The 26480-nt window shown below is 40.2% G+C and overlaps 3 protein-coding genes across 3 annotated transcripts in view; 2 read left to right on the forward strand and 1 right to left on the reverse strand.

The window, feature by feature from the left end:
* The window catches only part of LOC117990616 (neural cell adhesion molecule 1-like), a 186976-nt gene extending 181353 nt beyond the window's left edge, over positions 1 to 5623 (forward strand). The window contains exons 14-17 of the mRNA XM_034978071.2: positions 2403 to 2520; positions 3244 to 3371; positions 4788 to 4891; positions 5380 to 5623. Coding sequence (XP_034833962.2) covers positions 2403 to 2520; positions 3244 to 3371; positions 4788 to 4891; positions 5380 to 5496 — 467 coding nt within the window. The 3' untranslated portion in view covers positions 5497 to 5623. The remainder of the gene's footprint in view (positions 1 to 2402; positions 2521 to 3243; positions 3372 to 4787; positions 4892 to 5379) is intronic.
* The window catches only part of LOC138403561 (uncharacterized), a 209535-nt gene that overhangs the window by 145697 nt on the left and 37358 nt on the right, over positions 1 to 26480 (forward strand). The window lies entirely within an intron of this gene.
* LOC117990869 (uncharacterized) overlaps positions 1 to 26480 on the reverse strand; it is a 199080-nt gene that overhangs the window by 1661 nt on the left and 170939 nt on the right. The window lies entirely within an intron of this gene.

A 26480-nucleotide genomic window follows, 5' to 3' on the forward strand; every position in this document is an offset into this window, starting at 1 on the left:
TTGTTACGGTAGCGCCGTGCAATTAAATTGTTGTTTAACCATTGTTTATGAGTGTTAGTGATACATGCAGTCAATGTTTATACCCATACTCGCTGATGCCCGCGACTTCGTCTGCGTTGAATTAGGTTTTTTAAAAATCCCGTGGGAACTCTTTCATTACCCGGGATAAAAAGTAGCCTATCCGTCGTGGTGAAAAGATTAGTCAGCCTACTGTTTTTTTTTTTTTTTTTATTCAGGTACAAGTTAGCCCTTGATTGCAATCTCACCTGATGGTAAGTGACGATGCAGTCTAAGGTGGGAGCGGGCTAAACTGGAAGGAGTATGGCAGTTTTTTTACTAAACCCATACACATTTGGTTTCTACACGGCATCGTACCGGAACGCTAAATCGCTTGGTGGCACGGCTTTGCCGGTAAGGTGGTAACCCACTAGACCAGACCAGAAATATAGAAATTATAAATTCCACATCCCTGCCAGGAATCGAACCCGGGACCTCTCACTAATAAGACCACAGCGCTTACCACTGCGCCAGGGAGGTCGTCAATTTGTTCATGTAGTAGCTGCTTCTAGGGATGCCGGGTGCTTGTGATCTGAAAATTAAGCACCACGCGGGGAGGCCCTTTTCATGTCACCAATTTAAGTACAGTTCTTGCAATTCACGAAGGCGAGTGGACTTTACTTGTGGTTACGTCGTATACAAGGGCATTGTGTAAGTGTGCGTGCATGTCGGACCAATCAGTCGCGAGCAAGCGCTCGCAAACGCACACATTTACTGTAGGTACCTTACTTATACCGTTACAACTTAACACAAGCATAAGCCACTCGCCCTCGTGAAATGCAAGAAATATACTCATTTAATTAATTACAGCTTTTGACTAGCCAATTTGGCAAACGTACCTAAATATTTATCGCACAAACACTAGTAGGTACTTAATAATTAGTACTTAATTGATTTGATAATAATATTAATGCCTAATTTATTGGCCATAACATGGTGAAACTTCATGACGTCACAGAATCGGTTTTCAATTAAATAGTTACGTAAACATTACTGTCTATTCAGTCGGACCACACGTCAGTACAAGAACAACACAGTGTATTTTTTAACATGTTTATTTTTAGTGTTCCGTACCTCGAAAGGAAAAAAGGAACTCTTATAGGATCCGTTGTTGTCGTTCTGTCCGTCTGTCCGTCGTGTCTGTCAAGGAAACCTATAGAGTACCTCCCGTTGACCTAGAATCATGAAATTTGGTAGTTAGGTTGGTCTTATAGCAAAAGTAAAGGAAATCGTGAATTTGTGGTTATGTCACGTAGAGAATCTCCAAGCATACTTGGAGTTTCTCTACGTGATCAAATCAGAAATGAGGAGATCCGTAGGAGAACTAGAGTAACCGACAAAGCTAAACGGGTTGCCACGCTGAAGTGGCAATGGGCAGGGCACATAGTTCGTACAACCGATAGACGTTGGAGTACCAAGGTGCTGGAATGGCAACCTCGCACCGAAAGACGCAACATCGGAAGACCCCCAGTAGGTGGATAGACGACATCAGACTAGTCGCAGGGAGCCGCTGGATTCAGGCGGCACAAGAACGTGACGTGTGGAAGTCCCTACAAGAGTCCTATGTTCAGCATTGGACGTCTATCGGTTAATGATGATGATGATACGTGGTGGACTATGGCCAAACCCGACACTTTGAAAGGAGACCTATGCTCAGTAGGTAGCCGACAATGAGTTGATGATGAAAATGGTCCTAATTCCCAAACGATGAGTACGAACATAATGAACCAGATTATTATGCAGTATATAAGGGGGAGAGCGCGATAAATTGATTTCTCATTAGCCTCATTGAGCTGACTGGCAAATAGGGATGCGAGACTCAGCAGCTTACCGCTCTATTATTATATAAAGCCCGTTCCAGATAAACCGAATGAACGCGAATGGGGGAAAATGAATGAGTTATAAGAATGGATGTATAAGTGATTTGTTATCGAGGATTTGATTACGAGTATGATGTCAAAGTAGGTAAAATATTATCTAAAAGATTACACAAATTTCAAATCCCTATTTTACCCCCTTAGGGGTTGAATTTTCAAAAATCCTTTACTTGTTCATTCTAAAACAGATTTTTATTTATTTCATAGGCATAATAGTCTTTGATTTAACGCGCAAAATGTCGATAAAATACGATTGTAGTACGGAACCTTCAGTGCGCGAGTGTGACTCGCAATTGGCCAGTTTTTTTTTGACACACCTAACTTGCCGGGATGTTATGAACACCTTGTATAGGGAATCTCTGTGTAAAATTTTAGATTTCTAGGTTTCAGGGCTGGGCGTTAGGTCATCAATGAGTGCATCAGGACTAGTCGTTATATTGATAAAACATAATAGTTTTTTGTTGTCAGATGGGAGTCACAACCTAATGGCGGGCATGTCGAACGGAGCCTTTTGGGGGATCGTCCTAACGATATCTCTATGCATGAGCATAGCTTTGGTGACTGCACTCGTTCTCAGAAGAAGAAGGTAAAGACTAATAATACGAAATACTTTGATTAAAGTTACACTGGCACAAAAACTTACATTACAAATCTTTGAGCCGCTGTAACTGTGAAACTACAGATTTTTAAGGAAATTTGACACACCACAGACATAGATATTAGTTTCTAAAACGTGTCTACAGAACTTTATTAAGGCAAAATGCATCCCAAAAGCGGTGTTGAGACACATTTCGGATGTTCAAAGAATCAAGTTTTGGCCTCAAAAACTACATATTTGTTGATTTATTTATTAATATTATAAAAATTAAAGATGTATTTTAGTGAATCATGAGAGCCAAAATAATCGCGAAGTTTCCCTAAAATACGGTTTATACGACCATTAGGAGAAAAACCAGTTTTATTCGATTGATATAAAACCAATTTCAATAAAATTTCATATTTACGTTCAACGTTTAAAACACTAAGGGATTACGGTATTATTTTATGGTAACAGAGCACATAGAATTTTAAATATAAATATTTTTAAAAAGCGTGCAACAAATTTGCGCTCAGGCGGCCCAAACCACCGGTCCCGTGCGACGACTGCGACACGTCTTATAGAGCAGTGAGCACCTGTGTACAACTTCAATCCCATATCGCCTTAAGTTTGATTGGGGAATATTCAATTAATAACCAAAGTACGTTATTATTGAAACCGCTGGAGAGCGTGCCAGGGTTGCTTCTCTTAAAAATCTCTTTTCGGTAACAGATCTCAGTCAACAAGCAAACAGCGCGCGTCCGAGCTGCAGCTGAACGCGGGCGACGGGCAATACGTCGTGGCGTACACTCTGAAGCCGCACAAACAAGCACAGCCGGACATCCTGAACCCGCCGCCTGGTATGACATCTAAATGATTTATGTTTCAGAGATTTCGTTCCCACAATGTACTGAATACATGTCTCCAGAATGCATGTGCTGGCAGTGCCGTCTTTCAGTTGTAAACAGTTTGCTCATTGAACATCATGTCATCGTCCCCACCGTCGTTGTAAGACTTTAAAATCGGATGCGCTGTGTGTAAAGTTTCATTATTCGTGTGGCTCTTGCTGAGGGCACTTCTCAGTAGACATGTGTGTGTCGTACTGTAGGTTTTCAGGAAATCACGTCATGCATTGCCAGACAGTGTGGTGGCAACCCCTTGCCAGACACCTTTAAAGTTCAACAAATTATTAACGTTTAAGGGTGTGTGGTGAGGGTTCTCACGACAAAAGTGTCTGGCAATGCATGACGTGATTTCTAATACTACTCCGAAGAAAATATAAAAAATGGGACTATACTTTGACGTACGATTTTTTACACCTGTTATCTCCCAAAGCCATCATGATTCAATAAACATCGGAACAAACTTTCCTCCCAGTGTTGGGGACAATACGCAGATAAACTTTTGGATTTTATATAATAAGGAAGGTCTGGCACGCACTAGCTCTTAGGCCACATATTATGTGCTATGAAAAATATTTTGCCCGATACAAAACACAAAGCAAAACGTTTACCGTCTCTGTCTATTTATCCGCTGAAACTAATTATTGGTAACTAAAAATTGAATTAAACTATACAAACTAAAATTCAACTAAAAAGCGTTTTGCAACGTCAAAAAAATATAAACCATTCGCAGAACTGAATGACTGTTAAAAAAAGGCTTAAAATGTAAAACCAGCCACGTGCGAGACTGACTTGCGCACAAGGGGTCCCCAGGACTGAGGTCTCAGGAAAATTGGAATGTCTATCAGTTCTTCGAACTTTAACTTTGTCAATTATTTAGCTTTGAAATCCGTTGAGTTTTCTCATTGCTTTGATTCGTCTACGTATCTCCTTATTTCTGATTTGATCACGTAGAGAAATTCCGAGCATAGCATATCCATTGTACGCTGAGTGACTCTGAGCTTTTTATGCCCATAGTTAGTTTTTAGACCCTATCTCGGATACATTATAATAATATTATAGCATAATATATATTTTAAAATCTTATGATATGGTTTTGTTTATTTAGCTACTAGCTGATCCCCGCGGCTTCGCCCGCGTGTATACATATAATATAGCCTATGTCACTCAGGAATAATGTAGGTTTCTATCGGTGAAAGAATTTTCAAATCGGTTCAGTAGTTCCAGAGATTACCCCCTACAAACAAACTTAACGACATTACCTGTCATTTTGTGTGTTGTAGTGCAATAAAGAATATACATACATACATACATATTGGCTAAACGGCTCTCACTATTTTGGTACGGAACCCTAAAATATCAAAACGCTTTCAGACGGGAGCCCTCCAGCGAAGAGAGCGGGGCCTGTCAAAAATGGGGCTCTTCACACTAGCGACGAGTGGCCGGACGAGCGCCGAGTTAGTATAGCGGATAAAGTGGTACGGGCTTTTTTTTATTTCTATTTTCTCTTTAGTAGCTTTTCGGTTTTTCTGAATGCAATATGCTTTTACCTGCGAATTGGTTTGGGATTACGTTTTTAATAACTTTTGATACACCTGTAATGGACAAAGATACTGCAGTGAATGTATATATTTTATAGTCATATGGAAGTTGTTGGTGTAATTAAATTAAAAATAAACTCTCCCCTCGTTGTACAGAGTTAAACAGTTGCAGTTGAACTTATGTTCATATTTAGTTAGTAGTACATAAATTATAATCAATATTAGAATATACCGATGAACAAAAAAAATCGGGCTCACTGCGCTTGTGTTACTTTATTAGTTCAGATTCGCTTTGGATATCAGTAATGTAATTTTTTATGTTTGTAATGTTTTAAATGTTTGTGTTTGTTATGCTCTCATTTTGAAATTACACTCATACATTTACCTAATATTTTTTACCAATACATTTTATTTTTTCTTTACAGTCAATATCATCAACAAGTACCGTCTCAAGTAAGCCAATAACAGTCAGCTCTACTGCGTTAAGCAGAAGAGAGCATCTCATAGCGGAAGAGATTCCTGGACCAGAGAGTTGTGTATAGAATATAGTTAGTTAATTTAGGGCTAAATCAAAATGGCGACGTGGCGCGACGATCATCTCTTGACATTTATCTATCATTGGTTTAAAAGCAGTAGTCGAAAATTCATGAACATGATATTTTCTTGTGTAAAAATCATTTCATCCATATCAGATTTTTTATATTGTCCGATAGCGAATTTGTATGAAACAAAATTCAGACGAACTTACGAAATATTCGCAATCGCAATTGTTTTATTAGAATGAAGACAACGCCCCGTCGCGTCACGCTGGCAATGTGAGACGACCCTTAGAAGAATTTAGGAGAATTTTTTAAATATTTATAAGAATAAATTCTATTGTATTGACTGTGAATATTGTGATAAAATCGTTGTAAATAATGTAAATGATGGAAGAGAATAAAAATTGAAGTGATTTGCCTTTTTTTTTATATTTACGAATTCCAAATACCTTTAGTCTGCGACCCAAAGTCTTCGAACAGTGCGTGTTGCCAGTGATAACATATGGATCCGAGACATGGTCGCTAACTATGGGCCTCATAAGAAAGCTCAGAGTCAATCAGCGGGCGATGGAGAGAGCTATGTCAGTGTAATCAGAAATGAGGAGATCCATAGGAGAACTAGAGTAACCGACATAGCTCAACAGGTTGCGAAACTGAAGTGGCAATGGGAAGGGCACATAGTTCGTACAACCGATAGACGTTGGGGTCCCAAGGTGCTGGAATGGCGACCTCGCACCGGAAGACGCAGTGTTGGAAGACCACTCGGTGGACGGACGACATCAGACGAGTCGCTGATTCAGGCGACGCAAGACCGTGGCATGTGGAAGTCCCTACAAGAGACCTATGTGCAGCAGTGGACGTCTATTGGTTGATGATGATGATGATGTAGTCTGCGACAGGTCGAGATGGCAATCGGGGAGATAAGGAGGTAATCTTACTTTGACCGTTGAAAATACTAATATTTTGTTCATGAACACATTTTTTTTTTGTGAAGTACCTAACCACGAATTCAGGATTTTTTAGATTTTTCTCCTTATGCTATAAGACCTACCTACCTGTACTAGGTCAACGGGAAGTACCCTATAGGTTTCTTGACAGACAAGACAGACAACCAACTCAACCAAGTGGTCCCCTAAGGGTTCCTTTTTTCCTTTTGAGGTACGGAACCCTAAAAAAGATACTACATTTCCTCAAGTAAGTAAATGACGGCCTTTTACTATTTAACCAAGAATGCTCGAAGTCCTGCAAATTGCTATTGCGCTGGAACCATCGAAATTACGTCATTTTGACGTCAGCCGTAATAAAAATATACCATCAGCTCGAAACTTCAGTCTAGTGCTGACGTCACTAAAATGGCGGCCACGCGCATTAGCAATTTGCGGGACTTATAGTAGCAATTCCACGCTGAATGGCTCCTCGCAAGCTGGCGCTTTGTGCAAAACGAGCTCTCTCACCTGAGGAGGCAATTGGCGAGTCGAGAAAGCCGAGTGTTATGTCGCTTGAGAGCCGTTGAATTAATATAGGCTTTTCAGTTTAATCCGACAACTATGAATTTTCTTCTTGTGTTTAAATGTTGGTGGGTAAATTCAGCTTATTTTATTGTAAGTACCATGCCATACAATAACCGTGTTATTGTATGGCCTCAGTACCCTTATTATAAATGCGAAAGTGTGTTTGTTTGTAGGTTTGTCCTTCAATAACGTCGCAACGGTGCAACGGATTGACGTGGTTTTTTTGCATGGGTACAGATAAAAACCTGGAGAGTGACATGAGCTACTTTTATCCCGAAAAATCACAGAGTTCCCACATGATTAAAAAAAACTTAATCATCTTTTTTTATTTAATTTAATATTACAATAAAACTTAGAGCTAGCCTTATCTAATTACTATATAAATCATGACCGCGTGGAATGGTGCCAAGAATACTGGCTGCATTTCCGCACTGGACAGCCAGGCTGATCCGTTGCGCAAAAAATGAGCCAGCCCTTCTGTCACCAGATGAGGCTATTAATCGCGGTGAAATGTCTCGTAAAAATTTTTTAGCACTAAGACTCCATGGCCCCAGGGTCTCCACGGCAAACGGCACAAAAATGTAACTCTCTATAAGAGAGGCATACTTGCGCCGCTTGCCGCTTTCAGCTGTTTCTGATGCGGCTCTCGGTCTTAATCATCTTAAGCGGGCATAAACTAGTAAATAAAAAATCAGCTATACAATGACATTCTAATAAGCATATAGTACGAGATACGCGATAGTACGCGAGTAAGATAACTATATCAAGTGGGGTATCATATTATGAAAGGTCTTCACCTGTGCATTCTAAAACAGATTTTTATTTATTTTTATACATAATAGTTCTTGATTTATCATGCAAAATGCGGAATCCTCGTTGCGCGAGTCTGACTCGCACTTGGGCGGTTTTTATTTTCTCTCACTTACTCTAGTTCACTCTGGTAGTGGTAATTGTTTAACCGGCCGGGGATTAAGTTAGCCGTTGTTGCGCTTTCGACCTCTCCCTCAGGGCCTGCATACCTCACGTAGGCGATTAGTCTCGATGCATTAAACATTTCAACTTAGCTTGACTACAGTTTCAAACTACGTTTAGCAAGGAACTTGAAGAAGATACTTTAAAAATGCAAGAATGGGTTTTGTTGAAGTCTTCGAACAGTGCGTGTTGCCAGTGATGACATATGGATCCGAGAATGGTCGCTAACTATGGGCCTAATAAGAAAGCTCAGAGTCACTCAGCGGGCGATGGAGAGAGCTATATGTGCGGAGTTTATCTACCTGATCAAATCAGAAATGAGGAGATCCGTAGGAGAACTAGAGAAACCGACATAGCTCAACGGGTCGCGTAACTGAAGTGGCAATGGGCAGGCCACATAGTTCGTACACCCGATAGACGTTGGGGTCCCAAGGTGCTGGAATGGCGACCTCGCAACCGAAGACGCAGTGTTGGAAGACCACTCGGTGGACGGACGACATCAGACGAGTCGCAGATTCAGGCGACGCAAGACCGTGGCGTGTGGAAGTCCCTACAAGAGACCTATGTCCAGCAGTGGACGTCTTTTGGTTAATGATGATGATAGTCTGCGACAGGTCGAGATGGCAATCGGGGAGGTAAGGAGGTAATCTTACTTTGACCGTTGAAAATACTAATATTTTGTTCATGAACACATTTTTTAAGCTTGTAGTTTCTCTACGAAATCAAATCAGAAATGAGGAGATCCGTAGGAGAACTAAAGTAACCGACATAGCTCAACGGGTTGCGAAGCTGAAGTGGCAATGGGCAGGGCACCTAGTTCGGCATACCGATAGACGTTGGAGTCTCAAGGTGCTGGAATGGCGACCTCGCACCGGAAGACGCAATGTTGGAAAACCCCCACACTAAATAGACGGACGACATCAGACGAGTTGCAGGGAGCCGCTGGATTCAGGCGACGCAAGATCGTAGCGTTTGGAAGTCCGTACAATAGTCCTATGTCCAGCAGTGGACGTCTATCGGTTGATGATGATGATGGATTTTGTTGGAATTTCCGTTGTTATTTAGATTAAGCGGAAGGATCTAAAAACCCATCACATTGGGCTATACCGACCTACCAAAACGACTATACGTACTACGGAACCCTCAATGCGCGAATCTGACTCGCACTTGGCCGGTTTTTTTTTGCTGGCAAAAGTTTGAGTCTCATTAAACTACGAGTATATACAATGATGAAGCAAAGTAGGTCAGCCCACTGTTTATTTTAAATTTCCACAAACCATTCTAACTCGTCACACGGATAAAACAGGGCATAAACCCGACAAACGTTTGGGTACGTCTGTTCTCCACATTCCAGTTGCTACATAAACATTCTACATACAAACATACTGGTATAATATGGACTGTCCTCTCAGTGTTGTTCATTTCTCTCGGCTTTCGAGGGGCCAACGGTAAAGAGAAACTTAATTGGAGGCTTTTCCAAGTCTAAGGGCGTTCTTTCATGGGCATAGTACGACGCGTTTTGCGCTTACGATAACACAACACTTGTCATTTTACACTTGAAAGTTTTACTCACGTAACTACCATTTTTTCTTTTTTTATTCATTATAGGCGCACGCTTGACCACGATCACACCTAATGAGAAATTATGTGGCCTAAGATGGAACGCGTTTGCTTAGAAGGTGCCTATATTGAAACACTGATCTCGGAAGAGTAGAGTATTCCATACTCTTACGTAATAAATTCAAATGCCACGACTGCAAAATAACGTGAGACTTTTATTTCTTAAAATAGAAGATTTTTACTATTAAATAGCAGATAGGTATATCATCTTTGTATATTTATTAAATGGCACAAATATTATCATCTCTGTACATTCTGGGGCACGCCTCCATACAGTTTTTGTCCATCTCCTTTACTAAGGTACTTAAAAGAGTTTACATTAGTAAGTTTGTCGTAAGTTTATTCATGTAAGCTACTTACGTAAGTAAAACTTACAGGTGTATCCACAATCCACATCCTAAGGTCCAAGCTAAGGTCCAATAGCATGACAGGCGATTGAAGTTGCATTACGATTAAGGTTTACCATGACTGTCATTTTGATTGTCAAAGTTTAACAATAATCGTAATGTAATTTTAACCATGCAATTTAATTTAAAGAGTGTAATTGCAGCAACGTCAGGGAAAAATAAATCTAACCTTGAATGTTGTGAGTACAACTTAGGTACTGGTACGAAGTATGCATCTAGATTCTAGATGCTGCATCGGCGCGCGCAAGAAAGAAGCAAATATTATCGCGACAGGTCGAGATGACAATTGGGGTAAGGACGCTGCACAGCCCTCGCGCGAACCAGGTATCGGGATAGCACGGCTGACGTGCGGGTGTGCGGGGCATCCTCTCGCCTCATACCCCGATTTACTATACACACACGTCATCTGCTCTTGACTATCGTCCAAAGCTCTTTTTAACTTACACCAACTACAGTCTTCACGAATAGTGCGATGTTAGTAAGTTAATATTTGTTTCATACAGTAGATCACAAAACGCATCGACGACATAGTCGAAAAAGCTGTGCAGTGTCGTTGCAAAAGTAAACGTTTCATAGAAATACAAGAGCTCGGAGTCAACACAACACTTTGTCGTGTCGTGAGGAAGTCCGTGGGAACACGCCCTGAGGCTCAATGAAAAATTACGAGCCAAACGAGCAAACGCCTGGGAATGTCGAGCTCATTCTAGGAGAGAAAATTCTTTTGAGTGCGTTCCTAAAATTTACAAATGTAATGACGAGCTTATTGTTATGACATTTTACTTCATTAAAAGATCCAATCCAATCCATCAGCCTGTTTGCATCCACTGCTGGACATAGGCCTTTCCAAGAGCGCGCCACCAAACACGGTCCTCCGCCTTCCTCATCCATCCACTACCCACCACCTTCTTCAGGTCATCGGTCCAGCGTGCTGGAGGTCGTCCCACACTGCGCTTACCGGTTCGCGGTCCGGTATCCACTCCAGAAAACGTCTGCCTTATCGGCCGTCGGTTCTGCGACAGACATGACCTGCCCATTGCCACTTCTGCGCGCTAATCCTTTGAGCTACCTATGTCGGTCGCTTTTGTTCTTCTGCGAATTTCCTCGTTCCGGATTTTATCCCTGAAAGTGATACCCAACATAGCTCGCTCCATATCCCGCTGAGGGAGTTTTAGTTTCTGGACGAGGCCAACTGTCAGTATCCACAATGTGAGTGTGATATTGGGGTATGTTTAGAAAGGATCAATTCATCATCATCATTTCAACCCATCGCCGGGCCACAACTTATAAAGTAAAACATCTAGTAACTATGGCCTTAAACCCCGATAAATGCATGGTAAGTGAGTACACTGTAGAAGGTTCGCAACAAAAAAGAACGAGTATTTACTACGCTCACTATTACTCGACTAAGGCTAAGGTGTAAATGGAACATTATTTCACTGAGGGGTCCGCACAATAAATCTAGTCACCTATAAACCTATAAAGTCCCGTGAGGAGTTGCTGGATCTCCCATCGGGCGCGTCCCCGGGGTGGTGGATAGGGGAATGCCTCCCAGATATGGGTGGTACCGGGGAAATCAAATACCCGGCGCGAACCAAAACCAGTAGGCATGGGCGTGCCTTTAGTCCTGTAAGATGCGGCCTAGGGGACTTCACCCCGACAGAAAAAGCAAGCTGTGGTTCAGCAAAAAAATGGAAGCGAATAGTAAAGATGATGTACCCCAGGTGGGTACCGCAGCTGGTTTACCCTGCGGAGAATCCCACACTGAACCTAGTTCAGTCAGCCCTGCCGTATCTGGGGAGGGCAACTATCGCTTTACACAAGGAGCTAATAATACAGACACGGAGGATGAAAAGCAGAAGAAACTAGAAGATCTGATAAACCCGTTTGCAAGAAAAGACTCTATCAGGAGAACCCCACCGGGAACCGGAAAACTAACGAATCCGCCTGTAGAGGAAGAACAAACCGGAGACACTGAAGAACAAAAGAATACCGACACAAGGAAAGAGACGCCGACATCGGAAGATCGACCAAAAAAAAGGAAGAAACTGTCGAGCCCCATTACACAACAAGTTGGAGAAATTCAACCTTCGACAGAACTAACAAAACTGAAAGCAAGGAGTGACGCACTGAATACTTTTACAAAAGATAACAAAAATGTTCATAAAGAAATCAAGAAGTTCGCAATGGAAATTGCAAGCTTAGTTAAACAGGCGATTACAAGACACAAACACGACACGTATACAATCCAAGAATTGCGGAAAGAACTACAGGAATATAGAGAGACACAAGAGTGCAGATACACTAAACTAGAAAACGAACTGCAAGAACTCCGGATAGCATACGAAAAAAGATTCCAAGACATAGAAAATCACGAAGGGGACAAAGAACATAACTGCTACAAATGCTCCGGACAGGAAAATAAATTTAATCTAAATAAGTCAAAAATAAACAACTATGAAGAACTTGCCGAGGTTATTGAATTAGACTGGAGTGAGGATAGTTTCAAAAATGTTCAGACTGATCACGGGGACCTGTTCAATAACACATTTGAAAATGTTGTATATTTTTGCGATAAAAATAAAGAAAGGCAAACTAAAACTGGGAAAAGAATTCTAAACAGACATCCGGAACTGTCGGAAGGAGAAAGGATAGCCTGCAATGGTGGAGGCTATACGAGTATCAAGCAACATACTACATTTAACACTAAGGAAGGCGGTCATGTAAGGGAAAAGAACATTATTGCTTTCTTCTACGACCCAACAAAGCAAGAGGACCAAACCCAACGCGATGTTTTTCAATTGTGCCAGGAGCTAAGAAAACTGAGTGAGGAATATGAGACACGAAGGATAACAGTGGTGGCTCCCCAAACAATAAAAACGGGAAATATGAAGAAAATACTAGAGGCCACATTTCAAGTAACAGAGTTCAGTTTAATACTGAGAACAAGAAAAAAAAAGAAAGAGTACAAAGAGAGGAAGAAAAACGCAGGTGATAATAACATTATAGTAATAGAAAGCAAAGAAGCTACTTACGCTGACACAGTCAAAAAACTTAAAGATGGCTTAAAGAACAGTGATACTCTAGAATATATAAAAGGTGTTAAAAAGACAAGTTCGGGAAAAGTCCTAGTTAGGGTCTCTGAAACTGCGGACAAGGACGACGTCATTAATAAACTAATTGAGAACTGTAAGATAACGGTGAATAAAAAGATGAGGCGAAAGTTCCTACATATTAAAGATGTAGATTCAACCGCAGATGAAGAAGACATAAAGGAAGCAATGCTTAATACAAACTTAATTAACTATCACGATCAATTAGAAGTCAAAGCACTACGCCCAATGAAAAATGGGAATCAAATAGCTACGATTTGGATGGAGGAGACAGATTGCAGAAGGCTCTTGGATTTAGAGAAACTGAGGGTAGGATTAAATATATGCCAATTACAAGAGAGAATTGAGATATTAAGATGCTACCGCTGTTGGGCGTACAACCACAAGGCAGCCCAATGCAGAGGAGAAGACAGGAGCGAAAAATGCCGAAAATGTACCGGAGATGGCCATAAAGCAAAAGACTGCAACGAGGAATCATTTTGTCCAAATTGTGAGGAACGGGGTCACACAGCCGGAAGTGGTACATGTGGAGTTTTCCAGAAAGCTTTCAGAATGGCAAAGAGTAACAAAGGCTGGAGAAACAAAAATATTTCACGTTCACAGTCCTCCAGATAAATGCAAACAGGAGTGTAAGCGCACACGATATGGCCACCGTTGTTGCAGCCGAGAGAAAATGCGACTTCATCGCTATCAGCGAACCAAATGTAAATAAGTGCAAGCTTAAAGGAAAGCATAGCTATAGCGATGTTAATGCAGATGCAATGATTTTAAATTTTAGCAAGAAATACCAGGTTAGATCTTTTCGTTCTGTAGACTGTTTCGTGTGCATAGAGACTGCGGATATCGCACTATACAGTGTCTATATGAGCCCGAATAAATGTACGCTTGAGGATTTTAAAAACAATCTTTATAAAATTCAACAGGACATACTTGAAGTTCACGGGAAAAGTAAGAGAGTTATTGTAACAGGAGATCTTAACGCAAAACATCCCTGCTGGGGCGGAACACATACAAATAAAAGAGGAGAGGAACTGCTGGAATGGATACATAGACTAGATCTAGTTATTTTAAATGATGGCAGGCAGCCCACCTGTGTTCGACAGAATGGAAATTCTTTCATAGATGTCACAATTATTAGTGGAATGCCTACAAAAGAGAAAATATTGTGGTCTGTTCTAGAGGAAGAATCTTTGAGTGATCATAAATTTATTTTAACCAATATATGTAGGACAAGAGGAGGGAACAAACCTAAGTATAAATACGGTAAGACAAACTTAGAAGAATTCAATAAAAGCTTTAGGAGTGAGATAGAAAGTAGAGAAATGGATTATGTACAATGTGAGAAAGCTTTTAGCAATGCATATAAAACTAGTACACCTCGGATAAGATGTGACAATGACTACATGCTCCCATACTGGTGGAATGAGAATGTACAGAAGAAAATTAAAGAGACAAGACAGAAAAGAAGAAAATTTCAAAAATGTAAAGTTCCAAATGAGAGAGAAATACGGAAAGAAGAATACAGAATTTCTAAAATAGAGCAAAAAAAGATCATAGCTGCAGCAAAAGCGAAAGCTTGGGATACTCTATGCAGAGGCCTTGAATCCGACATATATGGTGATGCTTACAAAATTGTGAAAAATCAAATGCAAATCCCAAACCCCAAAATTTGTCTATCTCTAGAACAAAAAAAGGTCATTTTTAAAAGCCTATTCATAACCTCTGTATACTTGACTACCCCAACAAAAGAGGTGATTGAAAATGTAGACTTTGAAAGCGTCGCTTTCACCCAGGATGAAATAAATGACAGCGCCAAAAAAATTAAGATAAATAAGGCCCCAGGACCGGATGCAATACCACCAGAAGTAGTAAAGTCGGCTATCTGCAATAACGTAGAGTACTTCACCCACCTTTTTAACTACTTATTAGGACAAGGAAGCTTCCCCGATAGCTATAAAATTGCAAAGCTCATACTGATTGATAAGCCCAAAAAATCTCAAAATGAGCACACGAAGTACAGACCTATCTGCTTAATAAATGTTATTGCTAAGACATTTGAGAGACTTGTGAACATCCGGCTAACACAGGAGATTGAAAGAAGTGGTGGATTACACAATAATCAGTATGGCTTCAGACCCGGCAGAACAACGATTCACGCTGTTGAAGAAGTAGTTCGTGCAGCAAAAGAAGCTAAGCATAAAAACCAGTGGAATTCACTTATTCTGATCGACGTCCGAAATGCTTTCAATACGGCGACATGGTCGATTATAATCAAGAAGCTAAGGTCTCGGAAAGTCAACAAATACATAATAAATGTAATAGTGGACTACTTTACAAACCGACACATCCAACTTGACAGCAAGGTTAGGGCAGAGGTAACTGGCGGAGTACCACAAGGATCAGTACTAGGCCCTACCTTGTGGAACATCCTATACGATGATGTAATGAACATAGATGTCCCGGAAGGAGTCAAGCTGGTCTGCTACGCGGATGATTTGGCGATATCTGTAACCGCAAATGATGCATACGAGATGGTGATTAAAGCAAACGAGACACTACACGCTGTTGACCTATGGATGCGACAGAATAAATTGGAGATCGCACCAGAAAAAACAGAAGCCGTCATCTTCAATAGAAGGAAAAATGCTCATAGCATATATTTTGACTGTGGAGGTATAGTGGTAGTCCCATCGTCCAGTGTTACATACTTAGGAGTCAAGCTGGATTGGGGGCTAACCTTCGGCCCACACATAAAGTCTGTCTGCGAGAAGGCTTCTAGGACCGCAGGGGCCTTGTGCAAAATACTCCTTAACACAAAGGGCCCACGAGATAACAAAAGACGAACGCTGGCAATGGCTACCCAATCGATAATCCTGTATGCTGCGCCGGTGTGGGAACCAGCAATGAAGTTCGCAGTGCACAAAAGGCGAATCCTAAAAGCACAACGTGTGCTGGCGCTTCGAGTATGCTCGGCTTATAAAACTGTATCAACGGACGCAGCGCTGGTACTGGCGAACCTAATACCTATCCACTTACTGGCTCTCGAGAGAACGGAGACAAGAAACATCAAAAACTCCGAACAAATCAGAACCTCGAAAAAGGAAACCCTCGCAAGATGGCAAAGAGAGTGGGATAGCTCGACCAAAGGTAGATGGACACATTGTCTCATTCCAAACCTGGAAAAATGGACAAATAGACAACATGGCCGACTGTCTTACCGACTGACGCAGCTTCTAACAGGGGACGGGGTATTCATGGACTTCCTCGTACGCATTGGTAAAAGACAAGATGCTAGATGTTTTTACTGCAGCGAAGTTGATGATGCGATGCACACAATATTTGCATGTGCAAAGTGGGAAAAAGAGAGAAGAGAGATCGTCAGTAGAATGGGAGACATAACAGTAGAAAATCTAATAGAAAAAATGCTGGAAAATGAGAAAAACTGGACAGCTATAACAGACTTTGCTGAAATAATAATGAAGGAAAAGGAAGACGAAGAAAAAAGAAGAGGAAAATAGTAAAAGACAAGAATGTTGCTGTGTTGTAGGCTGAAAGGCGGGTACACGGTCAACAAGAAGACAGCAGGGGTTTTTAGCCGGTAAGAGTCCGGCTCTACCTACGGGTGTCCATGAGGATTTTCCCCTGCTGCATTAAAAAAAAAAAAAAAAAAAAAACCTATAAAGTTCCTTGAGTTGATTGAGTCAGTATTTTTATTGTTTGGGGGGCTCGAATCAATGGCAAATGTTTGAGTAATAAAAACCATTTTACGATTGTTTTCACGGGAAAATTTGTGGCCCGTGAAATGCCTTTCCGCAGTCATTTTCTTATTGAATGCTTTGTTCTGGAGACATTGTTAAATTCCTCGGGGAACGTTATTTTAATGGGTAGCACTCTCATGCTCACCACTCTCTTATGGGGTTGCATTGTTGTTAAGTAATGGAATTCGTGATTGAGTAGGGATTAGAATGCTTTTACTGTTTATTTATCTTGATAGTAGAAGTACGTAGGGTTTTCTAGTAACGAAGTGTCGTTGAATCTAGTGAGATTCAAGTAAAAAACTATTTGTTTAAAACTAGATGATGCCCACGACTTCACCCGCGTGGATTTAGGTTTTTAAAAATCCCGTCGGAACCCTTTGCTTTTCCGGAATAAAAAACTGCCTATTCCGATTTCCGGGACCTAAGCTACATCTGTACCAAATTTCATACAAATCGAATAAGCGGATGGGCCTTTAAGAATCCCTTGGGGACTTGTTGATTTTCCGGAATAAAAAGTCGCCTATTCCTATTTCCGAGACATAAGCTACATCTGTACCAAATTTCATACAAATCGAATAAGCGGATGGGCCTTTAAGCATCCCTTGGGGACTTGTTGATTTTCCGGGATAAAAAAGCCTATGTCCCCGAGATGTACGCTAACTCTGTACCGAATTTCCATCGAATTTCATCAAAATCGGTTAACCTGTGGGGCCGGCCGTGAAAAGCTAGCAGACAGATAGACATACAGACAGACACACTTTCACATTTATAATATTAGTATGGATAATATTAATTAGACCTATAATTTTAGTAAACTAACATTTTAATCTAATGGTAAAGGAAAACGTCGCCAGGTCTGCATGCCTGAGAGTTCTCAATAGTGTAGGTACTCAAATTCTCTAAGGTCCCTCATTAGAAATATCTACCTACCCTCATCTGTTATTTAATCGTGATAAATAATATATGCTAGACTAGCTTATGCTCGCGACTTCGTCCGCGTGGACTACATAAATTTCACTCCCTTAGGAGTTGAATTTTCAAAAATCCTTTCTTAGCGGATGCCTACGTCATAATAGCTATCTGCATACCAAATTTCAGCCCAATCCGTCCAGTAGTTTGAGCTGTGCATTGATAAATCAGTCAGTCAGTCGGTCAGTCACCTTTTCCTTATATATATTTAGCTAATATTCCGTGCCATTCGCGCACTCGATCGACTCGCTTACTTTGTAATAATTTTATTTCTACCCACTTTGTTTTGTATAAAGTCGCAGTTGATGTGTGGATAAAATACCCACTGTTTATTTGTTAAATTTCTCATGTAAGTGAATTTAATTCTTAATGAGAATAAAGTTCTTTAACCGTAATATATGTATCGATACATTGCGAATAGGTTGCCGTAACAATAAAAAAATATATATAATCGATCAACTTCCCTGATTTAGTTATTTATGAAAATCTAGCATCAACTCCGAAATTTCTCTCAATGTAACCTTTGCCTTCACGAGTTGTGTGTGTCAATCCCTTTATATAGTAGTGTAAATAAATTGATATAGCGCTGCGGGATGTTGACCTCTGCCTTCCGTAATAAGCTGAAATCGCTACAAAATCAGCTGCGATTTGTTTGCACTCGACGGCTCAGTGCGTTCGACTGATTACTCGATTTTCATGAATAATTCAGTGATACTTTATTACCAACCACTTTATGACATGATCAACCCATCGGCGACTCACTAGAGAGCACCGGTCGCCTCTCAGAATGAAAAGGGTTTGGCCATAATCCACCATGCGGGCCGATTGGCAGACTTTGAGAACATTACGCAGAACTCCCAGGCATGCAGGATTCCTTTGATGTTTCCTTCACCGTTAAAGCAAGTGATATTTTAATAGCTTAAAACGCACATAACTCCGAAAAGTTAGAAGTAATACCTAAAGGTACTCAAGAGTTTCTTGTTGTTTACCATTTGTTGTGTGTTTTTTTCATTCTAATTTTTTTAAATTAAAATATACAACACAAATACAGGTGACTGTAGCGGAATTCCGAGGGATCACAGCGAAACCAAAGACATTTTAATGTCTTTGAGCGTAACACAGAATATCAGACGGACGACTAATTGGGTGAAACGGATATGTGGTAACTATGTGGCTGGCAAATGAAGATACATTACCTTCTTTGGACATTTTAGCCGCGCGATTCTTTTTGTACCTACAATCTACATACATTTTTTCAGTGATTGAATTCATTGTAATGGTAGCAATATTATATTCCTAGCTTTATAATAAACATAACACAAATAAAGGTGATTGCAGCGGAATTCCGAGGGCTCACAGCGGAACGCAGAATGTCAGACGGACGACTAATTGGGTGTAGCGCATGTGTGTATGTGGAAAATGAAGATTTATTACCGCCTTTGGACATCACACGGTCCTTTTTGTACCTACAATCTACATGTTTCATTTTCAGTGGTTGAATTCATTTTAGAGGTAGAAATATTATACATATTATTACTAGCTTAATAATAGTTTTATAATAAACATAACACAAATAAAGGTGATAGCAGAATTCCGAGGGATCACAGCGGAACGCAGAATGTCAGACGGACGACTAATTGGGTGTAGCGGATGTGTGTATGTGGCAAATGAAGATACATTACCGCCTTTGGACATTTTGGCCGCGCGTTCCTTTTTGAACATATATTTTGATATTCAGTGTTTGAATTCATAGTACTTAGTGGTGGAAAATAAATATTATATTACTAGCTATTTGCTGGGAATTTGGCTGACATCTAGTCTGTGTTGTAAGACTTTGTTGGGCTGGACAAAGTTAGGCATGGGCTGCGTTGGTTGTGTGTTTTTGTTGTATTTTATCCTAAAAACTAGCTTATGCCCGTGACTTCGTCCGCGTGGACTACACAAATTTCAAACCCCTAATTTACCCTCTTAGGGATTGAATTTTCAAAAATCCTTTTTTTAGCGCATGTCTATGTCATAAAAGGTATCAGCATGCCAAATTTCAGTCCGGTTCTTACTAACTTCCATCTTCCAACTTCAAAAATGACGGACTTTCATACAAACTTCCAACCCCCACTTAGGAGTGTAATTTCAAAAAATCCTTTCTTAGTGGATGCTACTCTTTACAAAAAACATACCTTTAAAATTTCATGTCTCTGGGTCCAGCGGTTTAGGCTGTGCGTTGATATTATAAGTCAGTCAGTCAGCCAGCCAGTCAATCAGTCAGGACTTTTATATATACAAATAATTGACTATAGGATTTGCTTATTATCGTAGACTGGATTTCACAGGCCAATGGTGGCGGACATCCGGAACAATACAGGATTGTGTGACGGCCAACTAATTGGGTGGAGGGGATCGGATGTGAGGACGTGGCAAATGAAGATTTATTATCACCGGGAAGTAGGTAAACTGTTCAACGCTGACCTTTGATAACACCTACTTAACATTATTTATAAGAGTAGATTCTAAACATATTACGTGCTAGGGGTTTGGATTAAAATGCCAGTAAAATAACAAGAACGTTTATTCACACACTGTACACTAAATGTCCACAAACACTTGCATTCATCATCATCATCTTCAACCAATAGACGTCCACTGCTGGACATAGGTCTCTTGTAGGGACTTCCACACGCCACGGTCTTGCGCCGCCTGGATCCAGCGGCTCCCTGCGACTCGTCTGATGTCGTCCGTCCACCTAGTGGGGGGTCTTCCAACGCTGCGTCTTCCGGTGCGAAGTCGCCATTCTAGCACCTTGGGACCCCAACGTCTATCGGTTTAACGAACTATGTGCCCTGCCCATTGCCACTTCAGCTTCGCAACCCGTTGAGCTATGTCGGTTACTCTAGTTCTCCTACGGATCTCCTCATTTCTGATTTGATCACTTAAAGGAATTCTAAGCATAGCTCTCTCCATCGCCCGCTGAGTGACTCTGAGCTTTCTTATGAGGCCCATAGTTAGCGACCATGTCTCACTTACATTGATTAGCACTAATTAACACTTGCCCTGAATACAAGAACACTCTTAGAATCACTTTCACTTGTCACTCTTAGAATCACTTTCACTTCGAACGCTATTCGCTCTTAGAACAGCTGAACTTCCCGGGGTCGATCCGCGGCATAGTTTAGGTTAGAAACTACATACGTAAGCCTATCGAACATTTTTCCCCATTCGACGAAACGTAAACAACCCTCGAAGCTTCCAACAAGGCAATGAAAAAAGTACCTACGCTAAAATGATGTAAACCAATGAACGTACTCAAAACTGCGAAACAATGAAAACAATGAGGTTGGTATTTGTCTCAAAGAACTCAGACACGTTGGTGCTTGAAGCTTCAAGACTTGGTATTTGTAACAATCGTAGATAGAGTAATAAAGGTAGATTGAAGTACTGTGTAACCGCGTATGAGATAGCGATAGCACGACGTAACGATGAATAACACGACAATTATTACCATTGTTTAGTAGTCAATATTTGTATTAACCGATCAACAATATTTCTATTACACGTTTTTATGTGAAAACAAGTAAATAACTAATCAGAAATACAATTACGCCACGAATTCTCAAAGTTTGTTTTGCAACTAAAGTTGCATTCCTTGTATGTATTCTTGAAAAAAACCAGTTACACGATAAGGGACAAAAAATAGGTTAGCTGCGTCTCTGTTTATCACATTAGTAACTTTATCTGTGCTCTCTTTTTAGTGTGAATGAGAAAGCAAACGTTCCTGTATCTACCTTTATTACTCTATCTACGGTAACAATATAATTACAAAGTGTACAATCACCTTAGACTGAATTCAACCACTAATTCCATAATAAATGTAATCCGGCTATTGGCTTTAAGAATCCATTACAACGCAGATAAGTATAAACCGTTTTGCAAACAGACCGCACCGCTTATTTTTGTCTCAGCGCTATAATCCAGCGGCAGGGAAATAAACGATGAAACCGAGTTAATACATTAATCGAACGGGCTTGAACCGGAGCGAGGAATCCGGGCAGTGGATTAGCCTGTTTCGAACCTGTGGCAATAACGAGCTATTAAATAAATTACCTGTAATAACCTCAAATGACATGGTCGCTAACTATGGGCCTCATAAGAAAGCTCAGAGTCACTCAGCGGGCGATGGAAAGAGCTATGCTTGGAGTTTCTCTACACCAAACCAGAAATGAGGAGATCCGTAGGAGAACTAGAGTAACCGAGTAGCTCAACGGGTTACGAAGCTGAAGTGGCAATGAGCAGGGCACATAGTTCGTACAACCGATAGACGTTGGGGTCCCAAGGTGCTGGAATGGCGACCTCGCACCGGAAGACGCAGTGTTGGAAGACCCACCCACTAGGACGGACGACATCAGACGAGTCCTCCTGTATGTCCTGCAGTGGACGCCTATCGGTTGATGATGATGATGATGATGAGTATGGAGTAAAATCGTAAGGAAAAGAACCTTGTAAACCAAATACCTACTTGACCTGCCAGGGGAATAATAAACCTTAATTTGCCGTGTTCGCACACCGACCGGCAACACCCAATCAGTAACTCACTTGATACGACGCCCGCTCACTCTTATATCTATCCGCTGAGGTCACCTATATCCGTTTTCTGTTAGCATAGACTGAAAATTGGTGAGATTGAATAGAAACTGGAACATTTCAACGCCGCCAAGTTGCTAAAGGGCTGATTACATTTCAGCTTTTTCAATATCAAATTCAAATAATTTATTCGAAACTAGCTGACCCGGTGAACTTCGTACCGCCTAACAGTCGATTCTTAGTTATTCAGTTAGTTTTTCCTTTTATATGTACCTATATTTAGAAAAAACATAACTATGACTGTTATGTTAATATTGAAAATAAATGAGAAAAAAATTGTATTCAACTCAAATCTTGCAAAAAATAGAGTTTTAGGTAGTAATAATATACACCGCGACGGAAATCCGGTGGAATACGCCATGTCAGGAGTGCCTGACACGGCGGACGCCTAATTGGGTGCAGTGGCTCGTTAAGATTAATTATTGCGACGGTACGTCATGTAGGTAACGTGCAGGTCAACTGAATTTTAAACTTGATTATTTGAGGTTCATTTTTTAATTCAATTTTTTAAGAATTCATCTTTTTAAATTTGAAATTGAAGAATTATTTGAATTACAAGCTATTTTCACTCCGTCTCATTTATTTTATTGTTTAAACCTTCCCGTCTCCACCATTCTCCTCCACCAGTCAGATTGACGCCATCTTTTCTTTTCTGTCCCTTGATATTATTTCGAATTCATAAATATCCTTTTCAGCAGCCTCTTTCTGCTATTTTATTTTATTTATTAAATATATTCTAGCATTTTAATTTACCTAGGACTTATTTAAATGCACATAATTTGAATAAGTATTCCAAAGAAATTCTCTTTTTCTTAAAATTACACATTGATCACAGGCATTTGTCACAACATTAGTGAGGAATGAACGTTTGAATATTTTTTAACCCTTTTCATTCTGAGAGGGGACATAATATGATAATGATGACAGTTGTGAAATAAATCTGTAGGGCGATTTCGTAAAACCTGCATCAATCATTATTACAATCTCAATTGTTGTGATTGTGGTATTCTCGTTGCAACAATTCATTGTAGCCAATAGTGAGCGAGCGTCAACCAATCAGAGGTAATTGCGATCGTGACATTGTAGCTGTAATTCTACCGCTCAGACTAAGAATCAAGGAGACTTGGCATTAATATAATAATACCTTGTTAGAGCAAGCTAGGTGTATAGAAAAGCTCCGAAGAATGATAAAGACAAAAATACAGTTTTTTGTCTTTGTCATAGTTTAGCTTTTTTTGTTGGGTACGTTGTTGTTTGTGCTCATCAAACCTCCGTGATAGTAATTTATTGCGAATATTACGAGTTTTTATTTAGTTTTCTGTTTTAAATTTAGCATTGAAGGTGTGTAGAAGCCATTTGTGGTGCATTGCTGTGTAAAAGTTGTAGCGAACGCAAATTTTGAAACATAATCTTTCATACGTAAGTAAGATTTGTTTTGGTGTTTTGTCCCTTTCGGGTATACGCGTCTGACTAGTCTCGAGTTCTACCGCAACCGCGCAGCTGAAACCCCATCTAAAAGTCTAACTGAAGAAAATGTATAAAACGTTAGTGACACAGAAATCCGAGCGAATTCGCCGTCGTGTCAGCTCGGTTACTGATTGGGTGCAAAGACTCGGATGTGCCAACACGGCAAATTAAGATTTATTAGTCCCTCGCCACCTAGTGTGCCGGTCACCCACATTTTTTCACATAGAAATGGTCGATTGCATTGTTCTCCGTTTCACGTTACACGTTTAGCACTTTTTGGGTGCTTTGGAAACTCTTTTGGCATTTTTATTCTAGCTCGTTCAAGGTATTAAACCAAAGTACTTGCTTTACTTCAACTCGGTCGGAAGCTTCAAGATGTCTTCTTGTTCAAAATTCCTCAGTGTTTGAAGACGAAAGTCTTCGAGCAGTGCGATGAAAATGTCATAATATTTTAATTTGGATTATTACTTAACTTGGTTTAAATAAAAATTTAACCCTTTTCATTTTGAGAGGAGACCCGTGCTGAGGTAACGGGCCGGGGACGGGTTTATCATGATGAAAATTATTATTATGAAAAATGTGAAACCCCGTATTAAACCTAGTCGTAACTAAACGTAGTCTAACTGAAGAAAATATATAAAACGTTAGTGACACAGAAATCCGAGCAAATTCGCCGTCGTGTCAGCTCGGTAACTGATTGGGTGCAAAGACTCGGATGTGCCAACACGGCAAATTAAGATTTATTAGTCCCTCGCCACCTAGTGTGCCGGTCACCCACATTTTTTCACATAGAAATGTTCGATTGCATTGTTCTCCGTTTCACGTAACTCGTTTAACACTTTTTGGGTGCTTTGGAAACTCTTTTGGCATTTTAGTTCTAGCTCGTTCAAAAGTACTTACTTCAACTCGGTTGGGCAAGTTTCAGGAAGCTTCGAGATGTGTCTTCTACAAACTAACAAACAAACACATTTGTAATGTGGGTTGTGATTATCTCGATTGTGGGTTAAAATGGCGATTAAAATTTGATAAGATCAAAATCTAAGACACAACATTAAAAAGTTATTTCTAAATTTTTAATTCAGTTCCTCTACATATAACTTGAGACTTAAAACCTATTATAAAATTAAAATACTACGCGTCTCAGGTTATATCGTGTTTTGTTCCAAAATTGCATTGGCTCCATGCCAGGGTAATAATTGGGTTCTTTAAATACGTGCCAAGTGCCAACTCGAGAGCCTGCCGCCTTTTTTTGTGATGTAGATATCCCATCTGTTTGAACATGTCATGAAGTTTTTGTTTATATATTTTGTATTTTTTTTTAATTATATTGCAAGTTAGCCCTTGACTGCGATCTCACTTGATGGTAAGGATGAAGCAGTCTAAGGTAGAAACGGGCTAACTTGGAAAAGGTTCTAAAGGGCTGGAAAGAAAATCCAAATCCAAGGTGGGTTTGTCTGTCTGCCTGCTAGCTTGTCACCGTGACAAGCTAGTAGACAATGTCACGGCCCATCCATTTAACCGATTTTGACGTTTGATATAGAGTTAGCATGCACCCAAACAAGTAAACTACACACACTTTCACATCACTACCCCTATTATAAATGTGAAAGTGTGTTTGTTTGTTGGTTTGTTGGTTTGTCCTTCAATTACGTCGCAACGGAGCAACGGATCGACGTGTTTTTTTGCATGGGTATAGTTTAAGACCTGGAAAGGGACATAGGCTACTTTTTATCCCAAAAAATCGAAGAGTTCCCACGGGATTTTAAAAAACCTAAAATGGGTATAATATGGGTACTGATTACCACAAGTGCGTTGTAAATACCTTATCGTGCCTTCTATTGCTTAAGAGGATATACCTACCTAATACAAAAGTATGAGATTCATAGATTTGCCGTGTAGTGTACCTAGAAGACATAGCAATAAGCAATGTTGGCAGCTGCTGCTATGTCGGTAACTTTGGTTTTCCCACAATTTTTTCGCTCCGGATATCATTCCTGAGAGACGTTAAACCGCCGTTAAACATAGCCTTAATAAATTTAAATATTCCGAAATTTTAATTCAGCTAAAAGGCAATATCAATCATGAAGGAAACATAAAGCAATAAGTAAAGATTGATAACAGTTGCTACGAACGGAGGTTTTTATGAAAAAAAAAATGTTTTCACGTGCAAATAACCTCCCCGAATATTCATAAAAATGCGTGAAGATCATTTTCAATAGCTCGCCTCCTTTTTGTTGTAAGCTAAACTTTACCGAGAATAGGGTTCGAATGGCAATGAGTTAGCTTCATTTACGCCAGAGTAACATACAACCCATAAAGAGGGAAGAGACTCCGCGAACGTAGGCCCGAGACATTGGTCAGACCAAATAAAAAAACCGGCCAAGTGCGAGTCAGGCTCGCGCAATGAGGGTTCCGTACTACAGTCGTATTTTTTCGACATTTTGCACGATAATTCAAAACTATGATGCATAATAATAAATAAAAATCTGTTTTAGAATGTACAGGTGAAGACCTTTCATAATATGATACCCCACTTGA

Source organism: Maniola hyperantus, chromosome 18, assembly GCF_902806685.2.
Source record: "Maniola hyperantus chromosome 18, iAphHyp1.2, whole genome shotgun sequence".
Classification (NCBI taxonomy): Eukaryota; Metazoa; Arthropoda; class Insecta; order Lepidoptera; family Nymphalidae; genus Maniola; species Maniola hyperantus.